This window comes from Diadema antillarum, unplaced genomic scaffold (genome assembly GCF_040938485.1).
Source record: "Diadema antillarum isolate AM-2024a unplaced genomic scaffold, OU_Dant_1.0 scf00000040, whole genome shotgun sequence".
NCBI lineage: Eukaryota > Metazoa > Echinodermata > Echinoidea > Diadematoida > Diadematidae > Diadema > Diadema antillarum.
In genome coordinates, this window is record NW_027270929.1 from 773,872 (window position 1) to 797,884 (window position 24,013).

Here is a 24,013-nt window from a genome sequence, read left to right on the forward strand (position 1 = left end):
CGTTGATTTATTATTGATATAGCTAAAAATTGTATAAATTCATTCGAGTTGATTAGTAGCACTCGGTCAGGCACTTCCATGTAGGCTAGCTGCACCTAATCTAAAACAAATGAAAATGCTATATATTTCCATCTGACCTACCATCCAACACATCAGGAACGTATATTCGTGATTCCGTACAGAGGGGGAGGTAAGGGGTATACAGGAGGTGACCAGCGCCGGGAAGCGTTTTTTTTTAAAGACGGCACAGATTGGGGCATGGCGCGTGTTAAACCTATGGGAAAAACGTTGGGTTAGGGTTTTTGGTTATGGTTAGGGTTAGGGTTAGGGTTAGGGTTGGGGTTAGGGTTAGGGTTAGGGTTAGGGTTAGGGTTTGATGGTTAGGGTTAGGATTAGGATTAGGGTTAGGTTTAGGGATAGGGTCCCCGATAGATTTTTAGTTTCCCCAATCTGTGCCGTCTAAAAAAAACACGCCGCCGGGAAGATGGACAAAGTTTACAAGATGGCCGTTCCCAGCATGCCTCATCCGCTCTGCCGCCTACCGGATATGAATAAAGCGAGCAATTGATTTTGCTTTCAATGTTTTGCTGCTGTTGCTTTATTTAGTAATCATAAATTGCAGTAAGACCATGAGTTAGGTTCAAGCTCTGGAGATGGTTTTGCCAAAGAAAAAGAAGGTGTCCTGTTGCTCTACTTCTAACGCCCTTTCAAAGTGGACAACTGTCCCCCCCCCCCAAAAAAAAAGGATTTGAAACCTGTTTCGTATCGTGATGTGCTGTGTATCACACGACCTCTCCTGATCAGCAATGGAGGTTGTGAACTTCATAGTCTAAAATAGATTGGGCAGTCGTCTCGTTGTACTGCAGTTGCATTCACGGTTCATTTCGGTGCAGTACACAATATCTGTACAAGCTTGTAAAGAGGATGACTGCTGTGAAAAGAACACGATGGGGGTTTCCAATATAGGTAGATTCACTACCGTAATCATTATGTAAGGCTTCCTAGATTTTAAACAATATCACGATGAACATGATGGATAGAGGAATAATCATTATTGACTGATTACAATTATTTAAATATTAACACGATTAACTGGCATACAACTCAAGAAACATAATGAGGAAAGAAACCTGCGAGTATATATGAGAGGAATCATATTGCCCAGTCATTAGACATATTAATGGCAATCCTAAAGCTTAAAATGATTATCATTCAAAGTTTGAACCTCGATGATGGTTTGCAATGTCCTTTAGGCCGATAATCAGCTCATCAATGTGTAACTAGTCATACGAGTTTCTTGAATATTCAGCCGACTCAATTTCTCACATAAACAACAATATTACACACTCACCCTGGTCATACATTTTTCCGTTGGTGCAAGATGGTCATCCCCGCAGGCAAGGAATAGGGTTGGAATCGTTAGATTTTCCACCTATGAATGTAAAACATTTAATAGGTAATCGTTGTTTTTTTTTTTTTTTTTGCGGAGTGGGGCGTTATACTAACTTGATGAAATGCAAGCATGTCGAGAACAAATAATCTACTGATATATAACAAAAGAGAGAGAGTATACAAAATGTTATATGGATCGGATTTACAGCATGTCTTATTGTCTTAGCACTTGCATAAGGTAAGTGCTCTTCTATCATCAAGTTTCCTATCCTTCGAATTGCATTCTGTTTATAAACGTTTAGCCAGACAAGGTTCGATTCGAGGGTGACATGTCACAAATGCTCCACAGACAACTTATCGTCTTCAGGTGCATTTTCCCAATATTTCTTTGCCGATATTTGCTCCGGTGACCAAAGTTTCATCGACAAATGCTCCGCTGACATGTCTGCCGAAATATGCTCTGAAAATACGGAAGATTGATCTCACTGCATGGATGATTTGCTCGCTGTAAGTGCTAGTGCTAGTGCTACAGTACTATCTCCCAAATAGGGATCGTATACAATGATCGCAGTTTTGGTTGAGACCTAACTTCAGGTTTCTAACATTTTTTTTTTTTTAGATAATGACAAACTTCTTATGAAATATAAAGAATCATGAACTTTTAAGAAGAATTCAACATTTATTTGATGAAAATTGGTTTTGAAATGGCTCAGATATCCTAAACAGAGTAATCATAATAAAAGGTGGGACCCATCTTTTATTACGATCGCTTTGTTTTCCTTTGTTTTTGGATGTTTCAGCAGTACCAAAACTGATTTTCATCAAATAAACTTTGAATCCTCTTGAAATGGTATCCTCTCTACTATGTATTTCATTAGATATCTCGCAAAAAGTTCAAAGCCCAATCCTCATCTCCACCAATACTGTACCATCCCGTTAAACTGAGCTTCAACACTCAGTCAGATTGAAGCAACGATCACAATAGATCTTAACACTAGATGCATGATCAAACCTGTCCACCCCGAAGTCTGTGGGAATTTCGCGACGAAAATAAGTGATGGCGCATGGTAAACAAATCAAACATAAAAACGTGTATTCATGACTGTATAGTTTTAGACACATAATGAGGAAGACAAATTAAAATACCACAAATCTCATCCCTCAAACACAATGCTACGATGTCAATTTTGCTCCCAGGCTCATATTTATGTAGCCATATCTGAAGTGTTCGTTTACGTTAGGTAGTCTTGGTAGTCGACCAAGTTGCATTAGAATAGACATAAACGTGCATCTACTTATGGACGGGAATGTGGGTCTCGCACGACGACAACACTAACACCAACAACGAACTTCGCCAATGTTGGTGTTAGCCAATGGGAAAAAAGCGAGTAAAGGGCCAACATAAACGCCGGATCTTAGGTTCAGCAGACGACATTCAACACCGGGCCCGACACCAAATACCGGAAATACATCTTAATTTTTAGGTCAACCGCAAGTTCGGTTTCATCACCGCGGTGCTAGTGCTGAGACAGCACCAGCACCAGCACTAGCATCGAACTTGAAATCACCAATTATCATAATATTGTCTTATGAGTTTTTGATACTAGTATATATGCATGAATAGCGCAATGCGTCCTTGCAGACCAAAAAAAAAAGAAAAAAAAAGAAAAGAGAATCAATTATGTGGTTGTCGCGAAGCAAATGTCTCTGGAGCAATTATCGACCTAACAGATTTTGCATACCTTCGGAGCAAGATGTCGGCGCAACGACAGGGCATCTGTTTTAGAGCCTGCTTCTAGACAATGTGGTGAATGATAGTCTTCAGGACCATAAGCGCCATCATTAATTTTATCACATGCCTTATACACATAGAGAGAAATATAGTTGTTGTTTTTTCTTTCTTTCCCTCTTTCTCTCTCTCTCTCTATGAATAAATGAATGAATACATAAGCAAGTAAAGATAAAAACTCATACATATTTACATATACGCCTGTGTTCTATACAATAGATATGTACATAATACACTCAACAACAAAACAAAGTAAACACTTTTTTCAAGTTTACATTTCTCATAGAATTTTTGGCGAAATATTAACGTATTTGAGCTAATAGGATATCAACACGTCACTGTTAATATCACTGTGAAAACTCATCAGCCTTTTCATCACTGACGAAGGGGGAGGCACCCGAAAATTCGGATTTTCAATTAAAATGAGGCAATTGGCATTTACTGCGTTCCTCTATCATGTCTATTGTGACATGATTGCTATTTCTAGTACTGCTAATACGCGGAGCAAATACAATTATAGGACCCTATATATATATATATATATATATATATATATATATATATATATATATAATATCATATTATAATACTGCCATATATCTGCAATGTGGAGATTACTGGCAGTTTGATAGTACGAGTTCTTTTAATGACCCTGTTGCTTGACTCTGAGCCTACCGACATGCACTTCAAAGACAGTCTTTAGTTTCATATTTTCATGGATTTATAAAGAATTACTACCATTCTCTGCGAGAAACATCGAAATGTGCATTTTACTTACTGGAGCAACGTAGTCTTCATGATTTCCTGGGTCAAATACATGATGGTTAAAATCAGTCTCTAACCAAAGGGTGCCATCCTCGCCCGGTTCCGCACCGGAATACCTGTCTCCTTTCCTTGATTACAGAAAATAAGATATTTAATATATGTAAATCGATACACACAAGTATGCAAAAGAATGGATAAATATGTAAATATATATTTATATATATATATATATATATATATATATATATATAAGAGCATGACGCCTCGTTAGGACTAACTGGATAAAGACATTCTATACACTGCTACTGATAAGGAGAAACATCAACTCCAAGGTCTGGTGGACTTGTTTCCTTAATTGGCTTCTTTTTTCTGGTTCGAGTGTGTTTGAGTCTGAGTTAAGGTGAGAGATTTTTATCACGTATGCCCTACTTAAGTCATGATTTTGCTTATGTATTGATGGAAGTATAATGTGCAGTTTGTTTTTCTTTCGTTTTTGAGCTATAATGCAAATGTGATTCGGTGAAAACGGGTCTCCTCATTAAATTACGGGGTTAAATGAGAATTCCCCAAAATATAAACATGACAGGGCGTTCTACGCTATATAAGAAGTCAGTTCACAGTTACTATCTGAGCATGTGCAGATAAAGGTCATTGGAGACCTTCTCTTGAGTGGAGTGTCACTGAGATATTAAAAAGAATGCATAGTCATCATGAAGACATACGACTATGTTATGAATATTCATGTACAGTATGAACCAGGTGCATATTGGAATGTACAGGGGAATGTGTATTCTTTTCAACCAAATCAACAAAACACATTCATGCAGCACTTGCATGTAAATGACAGACGCGTGGGTATGTTTCTTTTTGCGGTTAAGTAGCATCAAGTTAGCAAATTCGTACCGGGCCAATATGTTGCAATACAAAGACTGGCCTCATCCTTTAAGTATTATTGCCATGTGGCAAATGGATATCATTGAGCTACGGGAATACCGATCAATTTGATTTTTTCCTACTTAAAGGACAAGTTCACTTTCATATACACGTGGATTGAGATACTGCAACAATATAGGTAGAACACATCAGTGAAAGATTAAGGAATATTGGACGATCCGTTCAAAAGCCATGAATTTTTGAAGTTTCCGTAATGATGTCAAATGCGTAGAAAAATGTAAAGAAAAATATGAAGAGAATTCCACAAAATTTCAATTTTGGGAAAAAAAGTACGAACTTCCTCAGCTTTTAACTGACACAATATATTAAGGGTAATATTACTCCCCTTGTGTTCTGACAGAGGCAAGTAATGTGCCCTTTTATTTATACGCGAAAAACGAGAGAAAATGTTTATTTTTTTATATTTTCTTTATATCGTTCTACCCTTATTACACCACAACCCGTAGTAGTCTTCACATCCAGTGATCGCGGAACTGACCCTTCAAAATTACAAAACCATGATAACTTTTGAATAGATTGTCCGATTTTACTCAAGCTATCACGCTGCATTCTCTCAATCCACATATTTGTAAAGGTGGATTTGTCCTTTAAATGCAGATATCAATATTGATCAAGCATATTAAGATGTTAAAAGCTAGACGTACACCATTCAATCAATGAGCATTAAGGAAGAAGTGCAAGAGCTGTTTACATCATTAATGTATCACTGTTCGATAGTTCACTATACATCTATGTATATGAGATGAAACTTGCACTGTAGTAAGGAGCAGACTAGATTTATCCCACTCAGTCATGATCAATGTCGTTAATGCCAATCTACGCAATACCCATCTATCCCTCAATGTGTATCATCCCACCAGAATAAAATACGAATACACAAGTTAGTGTGCACGCACATGGACAGAGAATACTACACACAAACAAACACTCAAAAACACACGCATACACATAAACATACACGACCACGTATACACATACAGGTACACAAGTGATATTTGTTAACATAAATCGACAGGTCAGATCTGTTTTTAACCGATCAATGCATGGGGTTTTTTTTTTATGTAACACTGTTTCTCATGTACCGCCACAACTACCCCAACATTGTGGGAAATGTAGCTTATACTGACTTCGCAATATGGTGTGCATGTTCGCTTGCTGCCAAAGTTTTGCTGTTACCAGTCAATAGAGATTGTATCTTACTCTCATAGAGAAGATAAAATTTCATCGTGTCATTGTCTCGTAGACCTCAAAATGTACAATTTATAACAACTTGACCCAATGACCCTTACTCTCTAAAAAAAATCGAGTGAAAATTTTCACTCTAAAAAGAGTGAATACAAAAAAGAGTGAATTTCGAGTGAAATTGGAGTGAATTTTGAGTGAAAATGCTCATTTTCACTCATTTTAGAGTGACCTCAGGGATCACTCGAAGATTTTGGAGTGATCCCTGAGGTCACTCTAAAATTAGTGAAAATGAGCATTTTCACTCAAAATTCACTCCAATTTCACTCGAAATTCACTCTTTTTTGTATTCACTCTTTTTAGAGTGAAAATTTTCACTCGATTTTTTTTTAGAGAGTATAACGTGATGGATCAACATGAAGAATTCCAAGAAATTCTTACGTTAGTGGTGCTGGATGAATCTTGTTCATCTTGACTACCATGGTTTTACTGTTACCATTCACCAGATGGTATGGGTATTGTCATAGAGAAGATGAAAAGAGAATTGTCTGATACACCTATATATCCAAAACGTTAATAATTTCCAAATAGACCCGGTGTCCTTTACAATAAAATACGGATGTAGATCCACATGAAGATTTCCAACAAATTCTTACTTGAATTCCCAAGTAGTAAAAGAGGGTATCCATGCATTTGAAAACTGAAATGCAGCGCACGGGAAAAGCTGTAAGCCTGGATATTACGTTGAGCGTCAGTGAGCCACCCGTGCTTGCCGCGCTGATACCAATCCTCGTGTCGTCAATGCGGGGATGTCTCCGGGCAAATTCGATAATATCCTGGGTTTTGAGATGAATATGAAAAGACACAAGCCTGACATGTTTATACGTTGACTGTTTAAATCTGCACACGCAATATAACAAACTTCGCGCATTTTTTTAATAGCGAGATGTCATTATGATTATGCTGTTGTCTATTCTATGTTGGGCAGGGGGAAACAAAACAAAGAAAGATTCGAGTAATCTGATATGAATTAAACTTAATAGGCAATGTATCACATCTCACTATAAAACGATAGTGCCTATACGTACATGCTGACATGAGGTTGTTTTTTTTTTCTCAGAAGAAAGGTATTTCATTACATTTACCTTGTGCATCTGCATGTATTGCAGCGTAATTATGGATGATAACGATGTTAAGGATTATGACCACAACAATTTCCTACGTGATTAACATCAATATAATTGTATTCAGTTTTCGATCATGCACTGCTGCATCCTTTTCCGGATTTGTTTCACGTTTTCCCCCTGTACTACAGTTCAACGTTTTAGTTTGGGGTGTTGTTGTTTTTTTCACGTACACAGAGGATAACTCGCTTGGTAGAGGTTTTTGGTGTTTTTTTTTAATCAGTATTTTTTTTTTCACGAGTAGTGCATTCACACACAATGCCATCTAAAATGCTCTTGCTTGATATTCTCTCCTCTCTCCATCTCTTCTTTCCTTTCTCATCTCCACTTACCTCATCTATTCCCTCTATTTCATATCCTCACCTCTTCTCTCTCCCTCTCTCTCTCTCTCTCTCTCTCTCTCTTAATGCAGAGCTTTTTATTGTTTGTGAGTCTTTATGCCATTCCGGTATATATTCTTTGTATTGTTATTATCATGTGTCTCATAGTGATGACATTTGATTTTCTATAAATGATACAAGCTATGCTTTTGGTTTAGTCTTCCCCACTTTGGTTCTTATGTCTCTAAGTGTGGCAAGTGACGTTATTGATACACGTATTATTGCTTCGATTATTTGTGTAGGTCCTACATTGTTTAGAGATGGACAAAACATTATTGTACAGTAATAATTGAAACAATCATTGTGATTCAGTGTTCGTTTGATATTGCGGTGAACTCAAAGTGGAAATAAATTCAAATCAAAATATGAAAGGCCCGACTGCAATGATGTCACTAAAACACTTGTGTCATCATTATCCCAGCCACTTCAGCCAAGAATAGAGATGTATTCTTATCTGAACATACGGATTAGTAACGAAAGCCTGAATAAGATTGTTTTATACATGTAGATAAACAAGCTGCAGCTACTGAGTATTAACATTAATACAGAATGTTGTCTCGTTCCAGTACACCTATTTACTATAACTCAATTAATGACAGAAACCAATTAAAACAATGGCAATTCATGACAACCGACCACCACACTTCACCCCCCCCCCAAAAAAAAAGCATACAAGTACCTCAGTAAATCGGCCTATTCGTTTAGAAAGGTGTATCATAACTAGCATTTATTTTATTGACGTGATTTGATACAGATTATTAAGAAACACAAGAAGAGATGTAAATGGCTTTTTTTTCTGGACTCACATAAAATAGCTGGCAGTCCAAGTATACATTCTGCCCTTTAGGTCCGCCTGTCAAGAGAGCTTCTCCAATGGCACCGAAGTAATTGAAATCAAAGACTGCAAAACCGTGGGAGGCCAGAAGCTGAGGCCTGTCCTGAACACCTCTGGGGGTTAGTCCGCCAATTTCAATGATCAGAGGCAGTTGTGACGAAGCGACTGTTACATAGTTTATCAACAGACATAAAAAGATAATGATACATTTTGACTCCACATCGAAAAACGCATACCTTCAATCTGACAATGTCAGCTATTGGTATGCTTCACACGACATGGCATAACAAAGCAGCCATAGAAATCCACTCCCCCGCATTTTCCGGGGTGCCCAGCATGTAAACATTATTTCAGTATTCTGAGGGCTGAAAGCCCATGCTATAGTGTGGCAAACAGTATTTTCATGTTTCCTCTGTACAATAGACATTATGTAGTAATATAATTTGGAAAAAAAGGAATAGTTCCCACGTAACCTTACAGGATCTTTGACAAAATAAAAAGGCAGAACAACATACTGCAAAGGGAGAATGAGAGGTAAAAAATGTCATCTCTGTATCACCCACTTTTCCATTTCATAATATTGGGCAGCTTTCCTTAGTCTTTATTCCAGACGACTATTTTCTCGTGGAAAAGGAAATACAATGTATTGGCTAAACGGGTAAGTATGTAAATAGATAACAATTAAAGTACACTCTGGCTTTGACTGAGATTGACTATTAGCCGAAATCAATCCCTGCTGAAACAACATGAGGCAATTTCAAATAGTATCATTCAATGCAAATCTGCTTTCTTGACGCTTCTAATCTCTACCACGGAATTTATCACCCATCAAGTAAAGTAGCTTTTATGGGACTCTTTCGAGTAAATTCTACCATTATTGTAGTACTTGTCTTTTCAAAAGATGAGAAATGAATAACAAGATTCTTTATTTCCTCTCTAAGGCCTGAATAGACTCAATATCAAAATATTTCAACGATCACTTCTCTGTTAACCTTCTTTATGGGAAAAAGATGACATGAACTCATTATTTTTTATCGTAAATGTTCTTTCGAGCTGAATATAAAGTCATACTCACCAGTTTCCTTTGGTAGATAAAGTGTTCCTTGCAGTGATTCGCAATCCAGTTTGTTGACTTCCACATAAGAGGCGATGAAACGTCTTGTAACTGTATGGGAGGCGAGAATTTCTCCAGGGCCTTGGTTTAAGTTGGGCACATTTCCGTCGTACAGATCGATAGTGTACACCCAGTGGTGTATGTCTGGATCGGTTTTGACCAGTCTAACTTTCTCTTTGGCAGATTTCGCGTCAGGAACCACGCCCCACACCAGTCCCATAGGGTGAACTCCTGAATAGGTTCCTCCCAGTGATGGTTGTTCACTCACTGATAGGAAGAAACGCAGACTGAATGCAGTTCTATCGATACACACACACACACACACACACACACACACACACACACACCCAAACACAATCAATTTATGATATTGTGCAATTACGACATTACATCATAATGATGATTACATTCAGGTTTGTTTTTGTATGTATATGTTAAATACATGTTTTAATACATACACAGGGCTACAGTTTGAATTTTAATGCTTAAGATTAAAAAATCTAAATTCAGGTTGACTGGATTTGATGATGACATCATAAAATTAAGCAAATAACTTATGGGAGTATCATGAAGAAAAAAAAAATTGGGGGAAAGCGTGATGAACTTTTGAACATGATGGATATGAAACAACACGGAGGAGGTTGTTTACAAGCATCATATACTGCCGACAAGATAACACTATCGTCCGTTTATTAAACCTATATAATTCTGAAAGTAGATTTATGTATGAGATATATATATATATATATATATATATATATATATACTTATATATATCTATATATATATATATATATATATAACGACGGTAAAATTTTATATGCGTTCATATACATGCGATAGAATAAGCACCTGCTTGAATAATTACGAGTGGTGCACTAGACATGCTGCCTACCCTAATATGCCCTGTTTGAATGAGTGACCAAATTAGTATTTTTCATGATATTCCATTGTAGGCCTATGTAGCCCACTATATCATTTCATTAACCGTTGTGTTATTTGATGGTTGATATACTGGGTTCTAATTTGCAGAAATCCCCATTCGATTTGGTTTAGCGGTCACAGAGAAATGTGAATTGTTTTAAAGCATGCCATGAGTCTGAATCTTCGAAGTTTAGCACTTCGATGATCTTGTGTGTGAATACAATAGACAGAACTTGGAGGGAAGAGATTCCCGACATCCTCTACAAAATTCCGTATTTCTCTTTGACCACTGAAGCGAATCGAATGGGATTTTCTGTAACATGTGGGCAATGAGTTATAGTTTCATACCCTGAATTTATATTTAGATTGATTCAATATCTTTAAAGATATCATTGCGGAGGGACATACGGTATTATGAGTATTATAGCTATTATCGGTAGGAGTCGCACTAGGGCCTTGGGTCTGGCTTACCTCTCACACGACCAGTGCTATCAGCTTCGTACGTAGCGTGTGCTTCAAACAAGTATTTTCCGCATTCGGACTTGACGCTAGATCGCAGGATTACCAGTTGACCAGGTTCCAAGCCACTTGCTCCAATGGTCACCTGCTCATCGGCCATCCCTACCTGTGGATGGACTTCAATCGCTGGTCTCGTATGGAATAGTTTCAATCCATTGAATCTAGATTGGATGAGCACCCCGCGGATTCTCCTCACAACCTCCTTCCCTATTCCCGAGAGAGCCATGTTTTGGGGCAGCCCCGACACTATAATAAGCTAGTATCACAGTCTGACGTATTGCGTATTGCAAACTATTGCTATTTTATATTTCCGGAAGAAAAGAAAGGAGACAAAGAGCACTGAGTAAGTGTTGCTTCTCCTTTTTACCTGACGCAAAGAAATGATTTCATTAACTTCAGCCTGTAAAGGTGACGCTTAATTATTACAATGCTAAAAGGTCAGAACTCGCACCGACTCATGTTATTCGCCGACAGAAGAGAAAGGATGTAATAGTCACACTACCATGCGGGGGACTAAACAAATTCAGATCACACTGCAAGCAAGTTACTGGCAACTCACGTACGATCCATATGTGAAACACATGTCTTTATCAAGAAGGTTCCACTTTGGCCTGTTATACCTTGCTGTACCGCCATTATACCAACTGGTCAAGTGGTTATTGTGAGATCGAGCGCAAAGTCCGAATTTGGAAAACGCTCTTTTCAAGCCAACTCTTCGTAGGAAGCTGATAACCTTGGATGTGCAAGAGGTGAGCATGACACGAAGCCTGAAATGGCGTATTACTGTACATCCAACACGCACATTTAAAACTGCATCATACTTTTTAAACATGAAATGAAATGACGTCACACGGAACGTCAAACATCCCTTTGGCGCCTGTCGTTATTGTACCAAGTACTGTACATGGACCTAACTGGTGTTTTGAATGATGCTTCTGAAACTGGTTGGAAAACACCAGCAAAAATACTTTGCTGAAATACGATATCGAAATTTTATGATTTTCATTATTCAATGAAGGCCCCATAAGTTTTATCATACTGTATTTTCCTTATTTCTTTGTTTTTCAGTCAAAATCATTTCGTTTTTACGAGCCAGTAGAGCTCTGTGCAGTCGCTTGACGTTATACAATAAATATGTACTAGTTTTATCATTTCCCTATAATGATGGACAATCAAAACTTCACGAACAGGGTAGTGAGCGAAATTTTACCTGACCTGATTGCACCTAACACCAAAGAAACCTGATACATAGCTGAATTTGTATACTGCGAAAGTTGTGGAAACTGGGACGATTTCAGTGCCGTTAAAGCAGACAGACGGGGGAGGGGTAGTTTGCCCTCGTTTTCTAAACTCGGCTTGAGAAGGATTTTTGATCAGTCACGTAACACAATCAAGTAATTCAATTAAAATTACTCGTTCTTTGTAATTGCTAATCACATTTCTTATAATCTTTGAATAGTGTGAGAATAAACATTGCTTTATCGTGATATCTGCCGCCACTCCATTCCCTGCTTTGTTTATCGTGTCATTGCCAGTCAGCGCTGCCTCCATGAACCTATAGTACCTGGTGCACAGTGAAAATCGACACACGGAACAAGATAAAAGGTAACACGAATTAGCCATTCGTTTTGCCCCACTCATTTTCTTGATTAAAAGATTTTGATATTTTTGGTTTGGTTTGCCATTAGTTTGTTTTGTTTTGTTTGGCTTTGTCTTTTATTTACTTATTTGCTTTCAAACATAATGTAGTAATTTCATCACAATATTTGCATATTTTAGGCAAAAACGAGTCTGCCCCTTCCACTCTCTCCTTGGAGAATCTAGAGGGCATATTGCATGTGTGTGTGTTTGTGTGTGTGCACTAATGCTTATCTTCTGATTTATCATTTCCCCACTCACCTCGATGGAGGCCCTTAAGATCAGGAGTGTTTCCGCTCTCCTTATATTCTCTTTAACTCGCATCCTTTTTGTTAACATTTATTTCCCTGTTTTTGTTATTCAATATACAATTGACAATAATTTGAAATTATTATGTTTGCATGCGAATTGTTGGAATCAATACATTATGTAATAAAACGTTCATTCAAAATAAAGCGCGCTCAAGATCGTTGAATTTCAGTTCTGATAATGCAAGAGATCTCTAGTTTGGGTGAGAGATATACCCCTTCCAACACCCTTCCCTGATAGTCCACTTCCTGAGACCTTGGTACACGCTGTCCCATGCAGTGGAAGATGCAAAGTCATAACGATAGATGCGATACCACGATATTATCCCCCTATATTCATTTTTGGTTCATTTTCTGTGATTGTGTTGTATTGTGCAGTTATTGTGCTTTATTCATATTTTACCTTCATCACTTGGACTGACGGCAATGAGAGAAAACAATTTTATACTAAACTAAAAAGTGCACTGAGGATCTCTCTACATTATTATAACAATCAGCATTTTTATTTTGGTCACTGACCAGACACGGGACAGTGCAAACAAGTTCAAAGTTTTATTTGTTGATGGTCTATTTATTATGCATCTCGATGGCACGAATGGTCATAACCTGCAAAGCGTTCATTGAAAAACAGGTATGGTTGAATATTTCATAGATCTTGTCTGAACGCATATGAAAAGGTCAAGTATGCCATCTTGTTTGGAAATGCAGATATGCATGTATGATTTACATTTTGCTTGTTATTGACAGTTAGCAAAAGGGCGCACTCCCACAGTTACGGTTATGAAAATACCCCAATGGTTCTACAACTTGGAAGAATCTAATTATTTATGTATGTGTGTATATATATATATATATATATTTATTTATTTATTTATTTATTTATTCATATACGTGTGTGAGTGTGTGTGTGTGTGTGTGTGTGTCGTACTTTATGATATGAATTGTATGGTCTGGTATTTACGCATGACTCTTCAAGGGTCCGTCAACCTGGAGGAAAAAACCTCAAAATTACCCTTTTTACCTTTGAATTGGTTTCTACCCAATACTCGACACAGTAACAAAGATGCCGCAATCTTTCTGTCTTCATTCGTTTTATTTCATTTCCTCCAAAAATATAGAGTACAATATGGCTATTGTATATTTTCTAAGCGAAATCAATGCAGCTAATTCTTTAACAATAAAACTAGAAATGTCGCTTTGGCGACTGGTATGCCTCCGCCATAATGCATGATTTTCCCAATAGGTCTAGATAGTACATGTGGACAATGTGTGATTACATTTTCACAAATTGGCAAAATATTGAAATGACAAGTTTGTCACAAATGTGTTGAATGTTCATCTTCCTTGACCTAGGTTTAATTGGATGAATAGGAGAGCATGTATCTAGGGATTTAAGGACTTTAACTCGACTTTGACCCATTCACACATTTAGGCATTGAGTAATTTTCAAGGTACAGGTGTGGAGAAAAAGTGCAATTTCTGAATTGAATAGTAAATTGTTACCATTTTCATCTGTTCCTTGACCCTAAAATTCATAAGATAATCACTTTCAAGTAGAACATGCATAATATGTACTATGTTTCAAGATAACATGAGCCACTTCCGAGATATGAAGGAAAAAGTTAGTTCAGCACTATCACTTGATCTTTGACCTTTTGACCTTTGAGGCAAAAAAAGAAGAAAAAAAAACTTTCCAGAGAATTTCTATTAGGTTACACATGTATGCATACATCAAGTGTAAAAAAAATAATAACCCTGCTGGCATTGCATGATAGGAGGGAAATAGTAAAATTTTGAAGTGTTGCACTTGACCTTTGACCCCTGACCTTTGACCCCATGAACCCTACATTCTCTAGATAATCACTTCCAGTCAGTATATGTATATACTATGTTCCATGAAGATACCTTGAACAATTTTCCAACGTATGGAGAAAAAAAAAGAAGTTTTAATATTTTTACTTGACCTTTTGACCTTTGACCTCATGACCCAAACTTTCACCAGAGAATCTTAATTGGGTAATACATGTATACACTAAGTTTCAAGAAAATATCTTCAGGCATTCAATAGATATGGTGGAAATAGTGAAATTTTATGTATTTGACCCTGACCTTTTGACCTTTGACCTTTGACCTCATGACCCAAACTTTCACCAGAGAATCTTAATTGGGTAATACATGTATACACTAAGTTTCAAGAAAATATCATCAGGCATTCAATAGATATGGTGGAAATAGTGAAATTTTATGTATTTGACCTTGACCTTTTGACCTTTGACCTTGAGCATGTGCACCCAAAAGTTGATAGGCACAACTTCACCCCCTAATACACATACATGCCAAGTTTCATTAGGATACCTCAACAGGTTTTGATAGTTACCTTGTCCACAAAATTCATTACGGACGGACGGAAGGACGGACGGACGGACGGACGGACAACCCGAAAACATAATGCCTCCGGCACCACTTCGTGGCGGAGGCATAACAAAACATAGTCTTAGAAAATGCATGAACAAACTGTATCAAGGAAAAAATGATGTAAGAAATGGAAAGAACTGCTGAAAAAAAGAACAGTCTAGCTTGGTGAATGCAATCCCCTCAGTGAACAGTAATTGATAGTAATAGTACAACGGAACGAAAAGACAAATTCCCAGAGAAACAGATGAACATAAAACAAATCATACGCACACAATCACACACACTGACGGAAATAAGCAGGTATCTCACATACCCCTTAAAGGAATAAACAAGAGGTTAAAGAGGACATAAAAAGGGGACAAGAAGAGGAGGACAAGGAAAGGGGCAAAGGAGGAAGAGTTCAAGGGTCACTGCCAGAGCACATGAGACCAGACTCACCTAGATATACACTGTATAGAATTGTATTATATGAGATGAATCAAACAAAATCAATCAGGATATAACAATGAAGTTTTCAATGATGCAAATTCCCAGTACTGGCTGTAAGGATAATAATAATTGATTTTAAAAGACTCTTAATTCAAAAAGAAAAGTATAGTACCTAAAGACTGGTTTTCAGAGGGGTCCACATAAACAGATTAAAAACACAAGCATACATACAGTATTACAAACATATAGCATATGCAAAGAACAGGAAAAAAGTACAAACACACTTGTTTTTTACACAAAAGCAGAAAGGAAAAGGAAAAAATAACAACAAGGCCTTAAATTACGGCATGAAGAGAAACAGGGGCATGTGAGAATGAATTTCATATACGGAAGAGAATCGGTATTGCTGATATATTTTAATTGTGGACTGATGAGTGAAAGAAATAAAAATGGTTGGTATACTCTATCTCGTTACGTATCATACAAACTTATTCATATATTCATGTCATTAACAGTCATTTATTTTCTTGGTGATTAATTGACAATTTACTTTTCATTCAATAAAGTAATTTAACCAACTCAGTATTCAAAATATCAATCAATGCATCAATAATCATCAGCGAATGATAAAAAAGAAAGAATATTATGACGAATTTGCTACATCATCGATAAAGAGAAAAAAATAAAAGGGGTTCAAGTAAGCTTTCTTGTTCGAAATGATAGTAACGTATTTATTCGTGTCGATATCAAATTAGATGGATAATAACCTGCAGAAAGAGTACAAGTAAATAAATTGTTGATTTCTTTTGATATTTCATGATATCCTCAGCTTTTCTTCTTCTTTTTTTCTTTGAAGAACTCGCCAAATGACATTTTGTAAATGTGTTGTTTTTTCTTCCAACATGAATGAGCCGCTGCGTATTTGCCACACTAATTTTCTGTCCAAAGGCACAAGGAAAGGTATGTGTCTGAATTGCGTGCACATCAATCGTATTGGCACAGAAAAGCTAAAAGATTTTGCTTTTTTTTTTCAAATCCTTCAATGCCTTCATTACGGTTTATAATTTGATTTTCCTCTTTCAGACAAATCTATTCTCTGGCAGGAAAATACTACAATCGTTGTAGTAGCCTGCAAGGAGATTGTGCTGTACTGTCGTAAATAATTCAGAGCATTAAATCTTAACAAATTTGAAATCTTTTTCCCCCTTTTTTCCCTAGAGCTTCATTGCTTGCAGCAGGGTTCGACGTTTATTGTAAAAGACTATCGTTTTGAGAGTTGGTGAAGTACAGAGCGAAAAAAAAAATACCTGGTGCCTTCGCCACAATTGAAAGTTCAACGACAAGAAAACTTTAAGAGATCTTAAGACAGTCGTCACCAGTCGGGTGAGTGACTCAATCTTGAGTCCCTTGAGTAGAAAACGCAGACAGCAGAGATGATGACTCCAAAACTAAGCATCACATTTCAGTCGGAAATACTGGACAGCCAATCACGTCTCAAAGGCTGCACAGGACCAAGATGTTTTCTGAAGAAGTCGAGCATCTTCTGCCATGCTTTAACTTGCGCCTCTGTATGCAGCTTCGGTTTGCCGCCCCAGCGGGCGTAGAGGGCGGCTGTTAGTTAAGGAGAAATAAGCACTACTTTTGCCTTTCGACTCATCTCTCACAAGTGATTTCAGTATGTCATAAGAAAACCATCTTAAAAACCACACACTACTTGATCGTCGAGGACATTATGTTCCTCAGTTTTCATTTTGTTAAATGTTAACGTAGCACTAGTTGAAACAGTCACATTATTTTCCAACCAGTATTAGACATTAATACACAATATGTAGCTAAAAGGAGATGATTTCAAGACCAATCCTTTTCATGTACGGGTAATGACATTCTGTAGCTATTTCCGGAAATATTTGCTGTTAATTCATATACAGCCAGGAATTGTGAATGCACATGAGTTAAATGAAAACCTACAGGCCTCTCCATGAATGTTAACTTTTTCTAATCTTAAACAACAGCAACAACAAAAATGCTCTAATTTTGTGTGACTTACCGTCCAACACATCAGGAAGAAACATCGGTGATTCTGTACAGAGGGGAATGTAAGGAGTATACAGAAGGTGACCAGCACCGGGTAGATGGACGAAGTCTACAAGATGACTGTTCCCAGCCTGTCTCATCCGCTCTGCCGCCTATCGGATATGAAAGAAGCACGTGATTGTTTGAGTTCTGTTGGCACTGGATATTGCTGGAGGTCGCCACCATAATAAAGCTTCATAAACTTCTTACACTATATTACAAGTTGCAGTCGTTTTATTTTATGTCAGTTGTGGTTTGTAGTGCACATATCTGTATAATATTATTGTCAAAATTGCAGAGAGGATGAGTGAGGAGAGCAGACCTGCAAGATGGGAGTTTGCAATAGCTATATTCACCATCATAGTCACAATTTACCTATTTCTTACGATCCAAACGATTTAAAGCTTGGAGTAAAGATTACAGATGATTGATAACAAGCAAAAGAAACACAATCAATCGACATAGTCATTAAAGTTTGACTCAAGCAAAAGAAACCGCGAGTATATTCGACGAATCACATTGTCCATAAATGGAACCGTGTCAACGGTAATTCGTATACAGCTACATTATTATCATTCAAAGCATGGAGATCGATAATGGTTGGGAATGCTTTTTGGCATAGCCAGCCAGCACACCAATTTATCACTTTGTTGTGCGATTTTCTTAAATGTCCAGTGAACTCACAAACATTGTACTCACTCTGACCATACATTTTTCCGTTGGTCCAAGCTGATCATCGCCGCAGACAAGGAATAGGGTTGGAACCGTTAGATTCTCTACCTAACATATTAAAGACAGGTGATTTGGTAAAAGTCTACATTCAGGACACATTCAGGACTTGGTTTGGGTTTTATAATTTGTTACTTTTTGTTTGTTTGTTCGTTTGTTTGTTTTACTTCCTCAAATGCCTACATGATTGTAGCCTTTACTTGATTGGGAAATATTTACACTAACAATTTTGCCTTGGCTCATAGCATTTCCTTGACGCGTGCCATGGTAAAAGTGCTTTTCAACTTCCAAGTTTTCTTCAAGTTCCTTGTCCTCCCATTTGCCTTCAGTTCAAAAAGGTTTGTCCAAAATAATTTAGTTTGAGGATGACAAAATAAACGCTACATTGTTGGTGGATCATATAAATTACATTGTATGTCGACGGAGCAAAACTTTCGGAGCATTTGTCCCGAATCATATGTCGCAATTTCCAGTGTAATAATTGTCGGCGCATCGTTTTGAACTCCATCCGAGATCATCAACACCATCATTTTAAAGAACACTAATTTGTTGTATACACACACAAAGTGGCAGTACTCTCTTCCACTTTGCTCTGTCTCCCCCCCCCCCCCTCTCTCTCTCTCTTGTTATTTATTATGCATAGTATATATTATTTGCATATGCATACTTATAACAGCGCTTATTCACTAAAGGTACTGTTTACATTTGGGAGCAGTAATTAAAAAAAAATTCAAGATATCACATTTGATGCATATCTGTTGTATCACAAAACAACCTGCCATGTATTCTTCTTTTTTTTTGGCAATAAAGCCTAAAATATAAGGATATAACAGTATTTTTCTCATTAAACGGCAACTGTAGACGGTTTAGTCTGGAAACATTTTTGTTATAACAATTGTTCAGATTTTGTGTATCTAACAATACTTAACATCGATTGTAGGGATTCAAATCATTTTTTTTTTTTTTTTACAGTGGTTGTTTCTTATCCCTAACTCACATTCTAGAACTATTTTAATGCGCTAATGCTGGGTTTTTGTTTCTTCTAGAAATGGCAAATTATGCCTTTAAGTTCTTACAGTAATTTGTACTGTTCATTCTACCTAACTGTACGTGAGCCTATCGGCATGTACTTCCAAGGCAGTCTCTATAGTTCACTTCCCGTGGATGAACTTAAGGATTCATTGATAACTATCAAAATGATTGAAATTATGGTCATTTACTGAGAACAATGAGCGGCATCAAAAATTTTAATATACATGTCACTTACTGGCGCCACGTAGTCTTCATGATTTGCCGCGTCAAATACATGATGGTTGAAGTTGGTTTTTACCCACAGTGTGCCATCCTCGCCCGGCACGACATCGGTATACCTGTTTTCTTTTCTTGATCAGAAAAATATAACAGAGAATTGAAAATCTGTATAATATAGTGCATTATGTACACATATTTTTTAGTACATCATACTTACGCTACAAAAGTTTCAATCATCAATCAATGCGTCAAGCTCAGGGCCATGGAGCGGTTTTACCCCCCCCCCCCCTTTTTTTTTCTGTCTCTTTTTCTTACTTAAAGGCCGTGTCACACCATTCCGGGCAAGCTACGCGGGCTTGTGGCGAGGAGGTAGTTTCCAGCACGTAGAAGATTTTCAGCGGGCGAACAAGAATGTTTGCAATTTTCATTCATGCCTTGTCATACCGTACGCGGGAACTTCTGCGGCTTGACTTGCGGGGAAACAAATTTACTCCCCGGAGCTCTCCGCAGTTGGTCCGCACCTGACAGTATCTAGCGCGTAGTTGCCCGGAGGTGCTCACGCAAGTCCGATTTAACCGCAGCCAAGTTTTGAGCATGACCAAAACTTTTTCCGGGTGAGTCGCGGGAATGCCCGTAGAGGTCCACGCAGAACGCCAGTAGGAGACCCTTAGCGGCAGTACTTCCCAGGCAATTCCCGCGCAGGTACTTCGCAGTCCCATATGCAGCCAAGATAATGAAATTCTGTGAGATTTCAGCCATTCCATTAGAGGAATTCCTTCACTGAGTTGTCAGCCCCCACGCGACTGGTACAAAGGTCACACAGTATACTCGCAAGTATAACGCGTCCAGCAAGTAAGACACATGCGCTGACTCGCACAAATCCTTTTCCGCCCTCAGGAATGTCCGGTATGCTAGAAAATCCCTACACGTAACAAGCCCGAGTAGCTTGCCCGGAAAGGTGTGACAGGGCCTAAACACGGTTGCGGGTAAAAAATATGCGTGCGCACCTCCGGGCGACTACTTTTGAGATACATGCTAGGTACTTTCATGTGCGGATCATCTACGGGGACCTCCGGGTAGTCAAAATTGTTCTTTGCAAGTCGCACGCAAGGCAGGTGTGACACGGCCTTAATAGGGTAGAGGCAAAATTGCACAATGGAGCTACGTCCCGCAGCGTGTTATTTCCTCCATTACGTTGCAATATATTACAATGAAAATGTTTGGTGTAAAATGTGGCAATGTTATGCACTGTAGATCCCTGAAGACAATTCAAACAGCATCTTACGTCAAAGGTGCGGGATGGATTAAGGAACCGTCCGGTGCCTGAATTCCCAAGTAATAAAAGAGAGCATCACTGCATCTTTGCAGCGACATGCAGTGCACTGGGAAATCTGCAAGCCTGGATATTACGTTGAGCGCCAGTGTGCCGCCTGTGCAACCAGCGCTGATACCAATCCTCGTGTTGTCAATACGGGGATGCCTCCGGGCGAATTCGACAATGTCCTGAGTATTTGAAACAAACCTGACATACATTAGACAACTTAAAATTGCACATGTAAGTGATGACCAATGTCATGATTTAACGTGATGTACGTGATTCATGCCAAAAAATCAGGGGAAGATTATCTGATGAGGAATCTGATATATCAAACTAAAGGCCCTGTCACACCTTTCCGTGCAAACCTTTCGTGCGATTTGCGGAGAGCAATTTTTGCTACCCGGAGATCCCTGCAGATGGCCCGCCTATGACAGTATACCTAGCAAGTACCTTGCCCGTAGTTGCCCGGAGGTGCGCACGCAAATCCTTTTTACCCGGAGCCACGTTTAGGCCCTGTCACACCTTTCCGGGCGAATATTTTTTTCGTGCATGGAAACGCTATGGGACATGAATTATTCATAAGTTGAGCTGAAATTTTGAAGTGCGCAAGCGCGTGGACTGATATAACTCGGCCAATTTTGTACACGAATAACGGACTCGCATACTCTACCTATAGTGTTTACATACAGTACATACGATTCGCAGTTTTTATGAGCGCCCTACGTAACCCCGCTGGTAATATGCGGGGAGCAGACAGCATCGTGATTGTCGGCGCAGCAGGGTTCGAAGAAAGTGCAGTCGATTGTTGGAAGCAGGTAGGGCCTACATACGCAGCTCGCGTGAAATGTACAACTTTACAAGCTACGTACAACCTAAACTACAGCCATAGGGCTCTTAGGCTTGGAATTGATGCCACATTACCATTATTCGTACATGCATAAATGGCCAAATTCGAGCTCTTCCGAAATCTTTGCACGCCTTTTTTGTCGATCGGGTACTTGTATTCGTAAATTAACCGTTACCAAAGTAGGCCTACTTCCTACTTGGCTATGAAGCGGATGTGTATTCACAATCGACTTCTCAGTAATGCGAGCTAGTGACTCGAGCATCGCGAGTGCACTTTCGATATACATCTATAAGATCATGACCAATTCACATGTAAACTAATAATAGTACATCGATAACTTCAGTAGAGTCTAGTTCTGCGTTTTCAAACCGATATATGTATTATATGTGAGCGTGATTGTATCCAATGTACAGAGTGCTATATGTGTGCAATATGACGTGTGTTGTATCGCAAGCGACAGTGCAGTTAACATTTCCTGCAGCAGTTGTTCACTGATCGGACGATCGTACCAGGGCGTATCAGGGCAATTACCCCTCGAGGGCAATTACCCCCTGCTAAATGCTGGCTAAGTCGTAAGGTTAGAGTGAAAATTAGGGTTAGGAGTTTGGGTTAAGGTTAGGATTAGGTTCAGGATTAGGATTAGGATAAGGGCCAAGGGAAGGGTCCGGGGTAAGTGCCCAGGGGGTAATTGCCCTAGACCCGGGAGGTTCACCCCCTGATCGTACGAACCTCGTGAGTCCACATGCGCAACACACACACACACACACACACTCTCTCTCTCTCTCTCTCTCTCTCTCTCATATACAGGTACTAGCAGCTAGCTCGCTGCGTATGCATCGGGCGTTCATTGTCCACAAGTTGGCCAAGCTGTCTACAGTTTTAGCGTTCACGCGCATGCGCATTTCAGGTTTGTTGCGTGTGGGGATTTTCCAGCATACCGCACAATTTCTTAGGGCGGACAAGTTTTTAGGCAAGTTTGACATGTGTTTCATTTGCTGGACGCGTGCTATGGTAATTTAAGTCCTGCTTCCGGGTATTCTGTGTGACCTCTGCGTGTCATGACAGTGGCGTGGGTGCTGACACCTAAGTGAAGGAATCCCGCTGAAGGAATGTTTATTTGGCAGAGGTCCCAGAGAATGTCATAATCCTGGCCGCAGGTGACTCTCAACTAGCCAGCAGAAAAGCAGTGACCCTCAACAACGGGTTAACTGCCTGTGACTTGCGGAAGCTACGGGCCTCCTACTGGTGTTCTGCGCGGACAGCAGTAGAAGGGTCGTAGCGGTAGCACCTCGCAAGCAACTCCCACGCAACCAGACCTTAGCTGTGAACGTGAGTAGAACGTTCACACTTGCAGCAGGTAAGACGCACGCGAAACTCGCCCAAATCCTTGTCCGCTCGCAAAAAAAAAAAAAAAAAAAAAATACCCTGCATGCTGAAAAATCCATACACGCAACAAGCCCGTGTAGCTTGCCCAGAAAGGTGTAACACAGCCTTTAGGCAAATACACGATCTCATAAAACGAATTTAATCACAGATGAAAAGTGTCTCATTTCATCATACCTCCTTGATTTCATGAACATTGTGCGTTCACATGCATCACTTTTTAACAAATGTGGTCATGTCAATACTGCATTGGCTAATATTGAATTGAATTAAACAACATTAACAAAACCAGAGTTATTGGAACTTTCTAGGGCTTACATAAAACAGCTGGCAGTCCAAGTACGCATTTTGCCCTTTTGGTCCACCTGTTAGTAGAGCTTCTCCTATAGAACTGAAGTACTTGAAATGAAAGACGGCAAAACCGTGGGAGGCCAGAAGCTGAGGCCTGTCCTGAGCAGCTCTTGGGCCCAGTGAGATCATCTCAATGATCAAAGGCAGTTGAGACGAGACGGCTGTTTCATGGTTTATCGACAGACAACGGCAAAGAAACAATTTGATCCTGCATCGAAAAGTACACCTATCAC

General features: G+C 38.8%; 1 protein-coding gene across 1 annotated transcript in view; it reads right to left on the bottom strand.

The window, feature by feature from the left end:
- Window positions 1-11,264, bottom strand: part of LOC139711279 (acyl-coenzyme A thioesterase 1-like) — a 37,376-nt gene extending 26,112 nt beyond the window's left edge. Inside the window, exons 1-4 of the mRNA XM_071623191.1 lie at window positions 10,991-11,264; window positions 9,557-9,862; window positions 8,453-8,646; window positions 6,826-6,918 (exon numbers count right to left, since the gene is read on the bottom strand). Of these exons, the coding sequence (XP_071479292.1) occupies window positions 6,826-6,918; window positions 8,453-8,646; window positions 9,557-9,862; window positions 10,991-11,264 (867 nt within the window). The remainder of the gene's footprint in view (window positions 1-6,825; window positions 6,919-8,452; window positions 8,647-9,556; window positions 9,863-10,990) is intronic.
- Window positions 11,265-24,013: the final 12,749 nt, after the last annotated feature.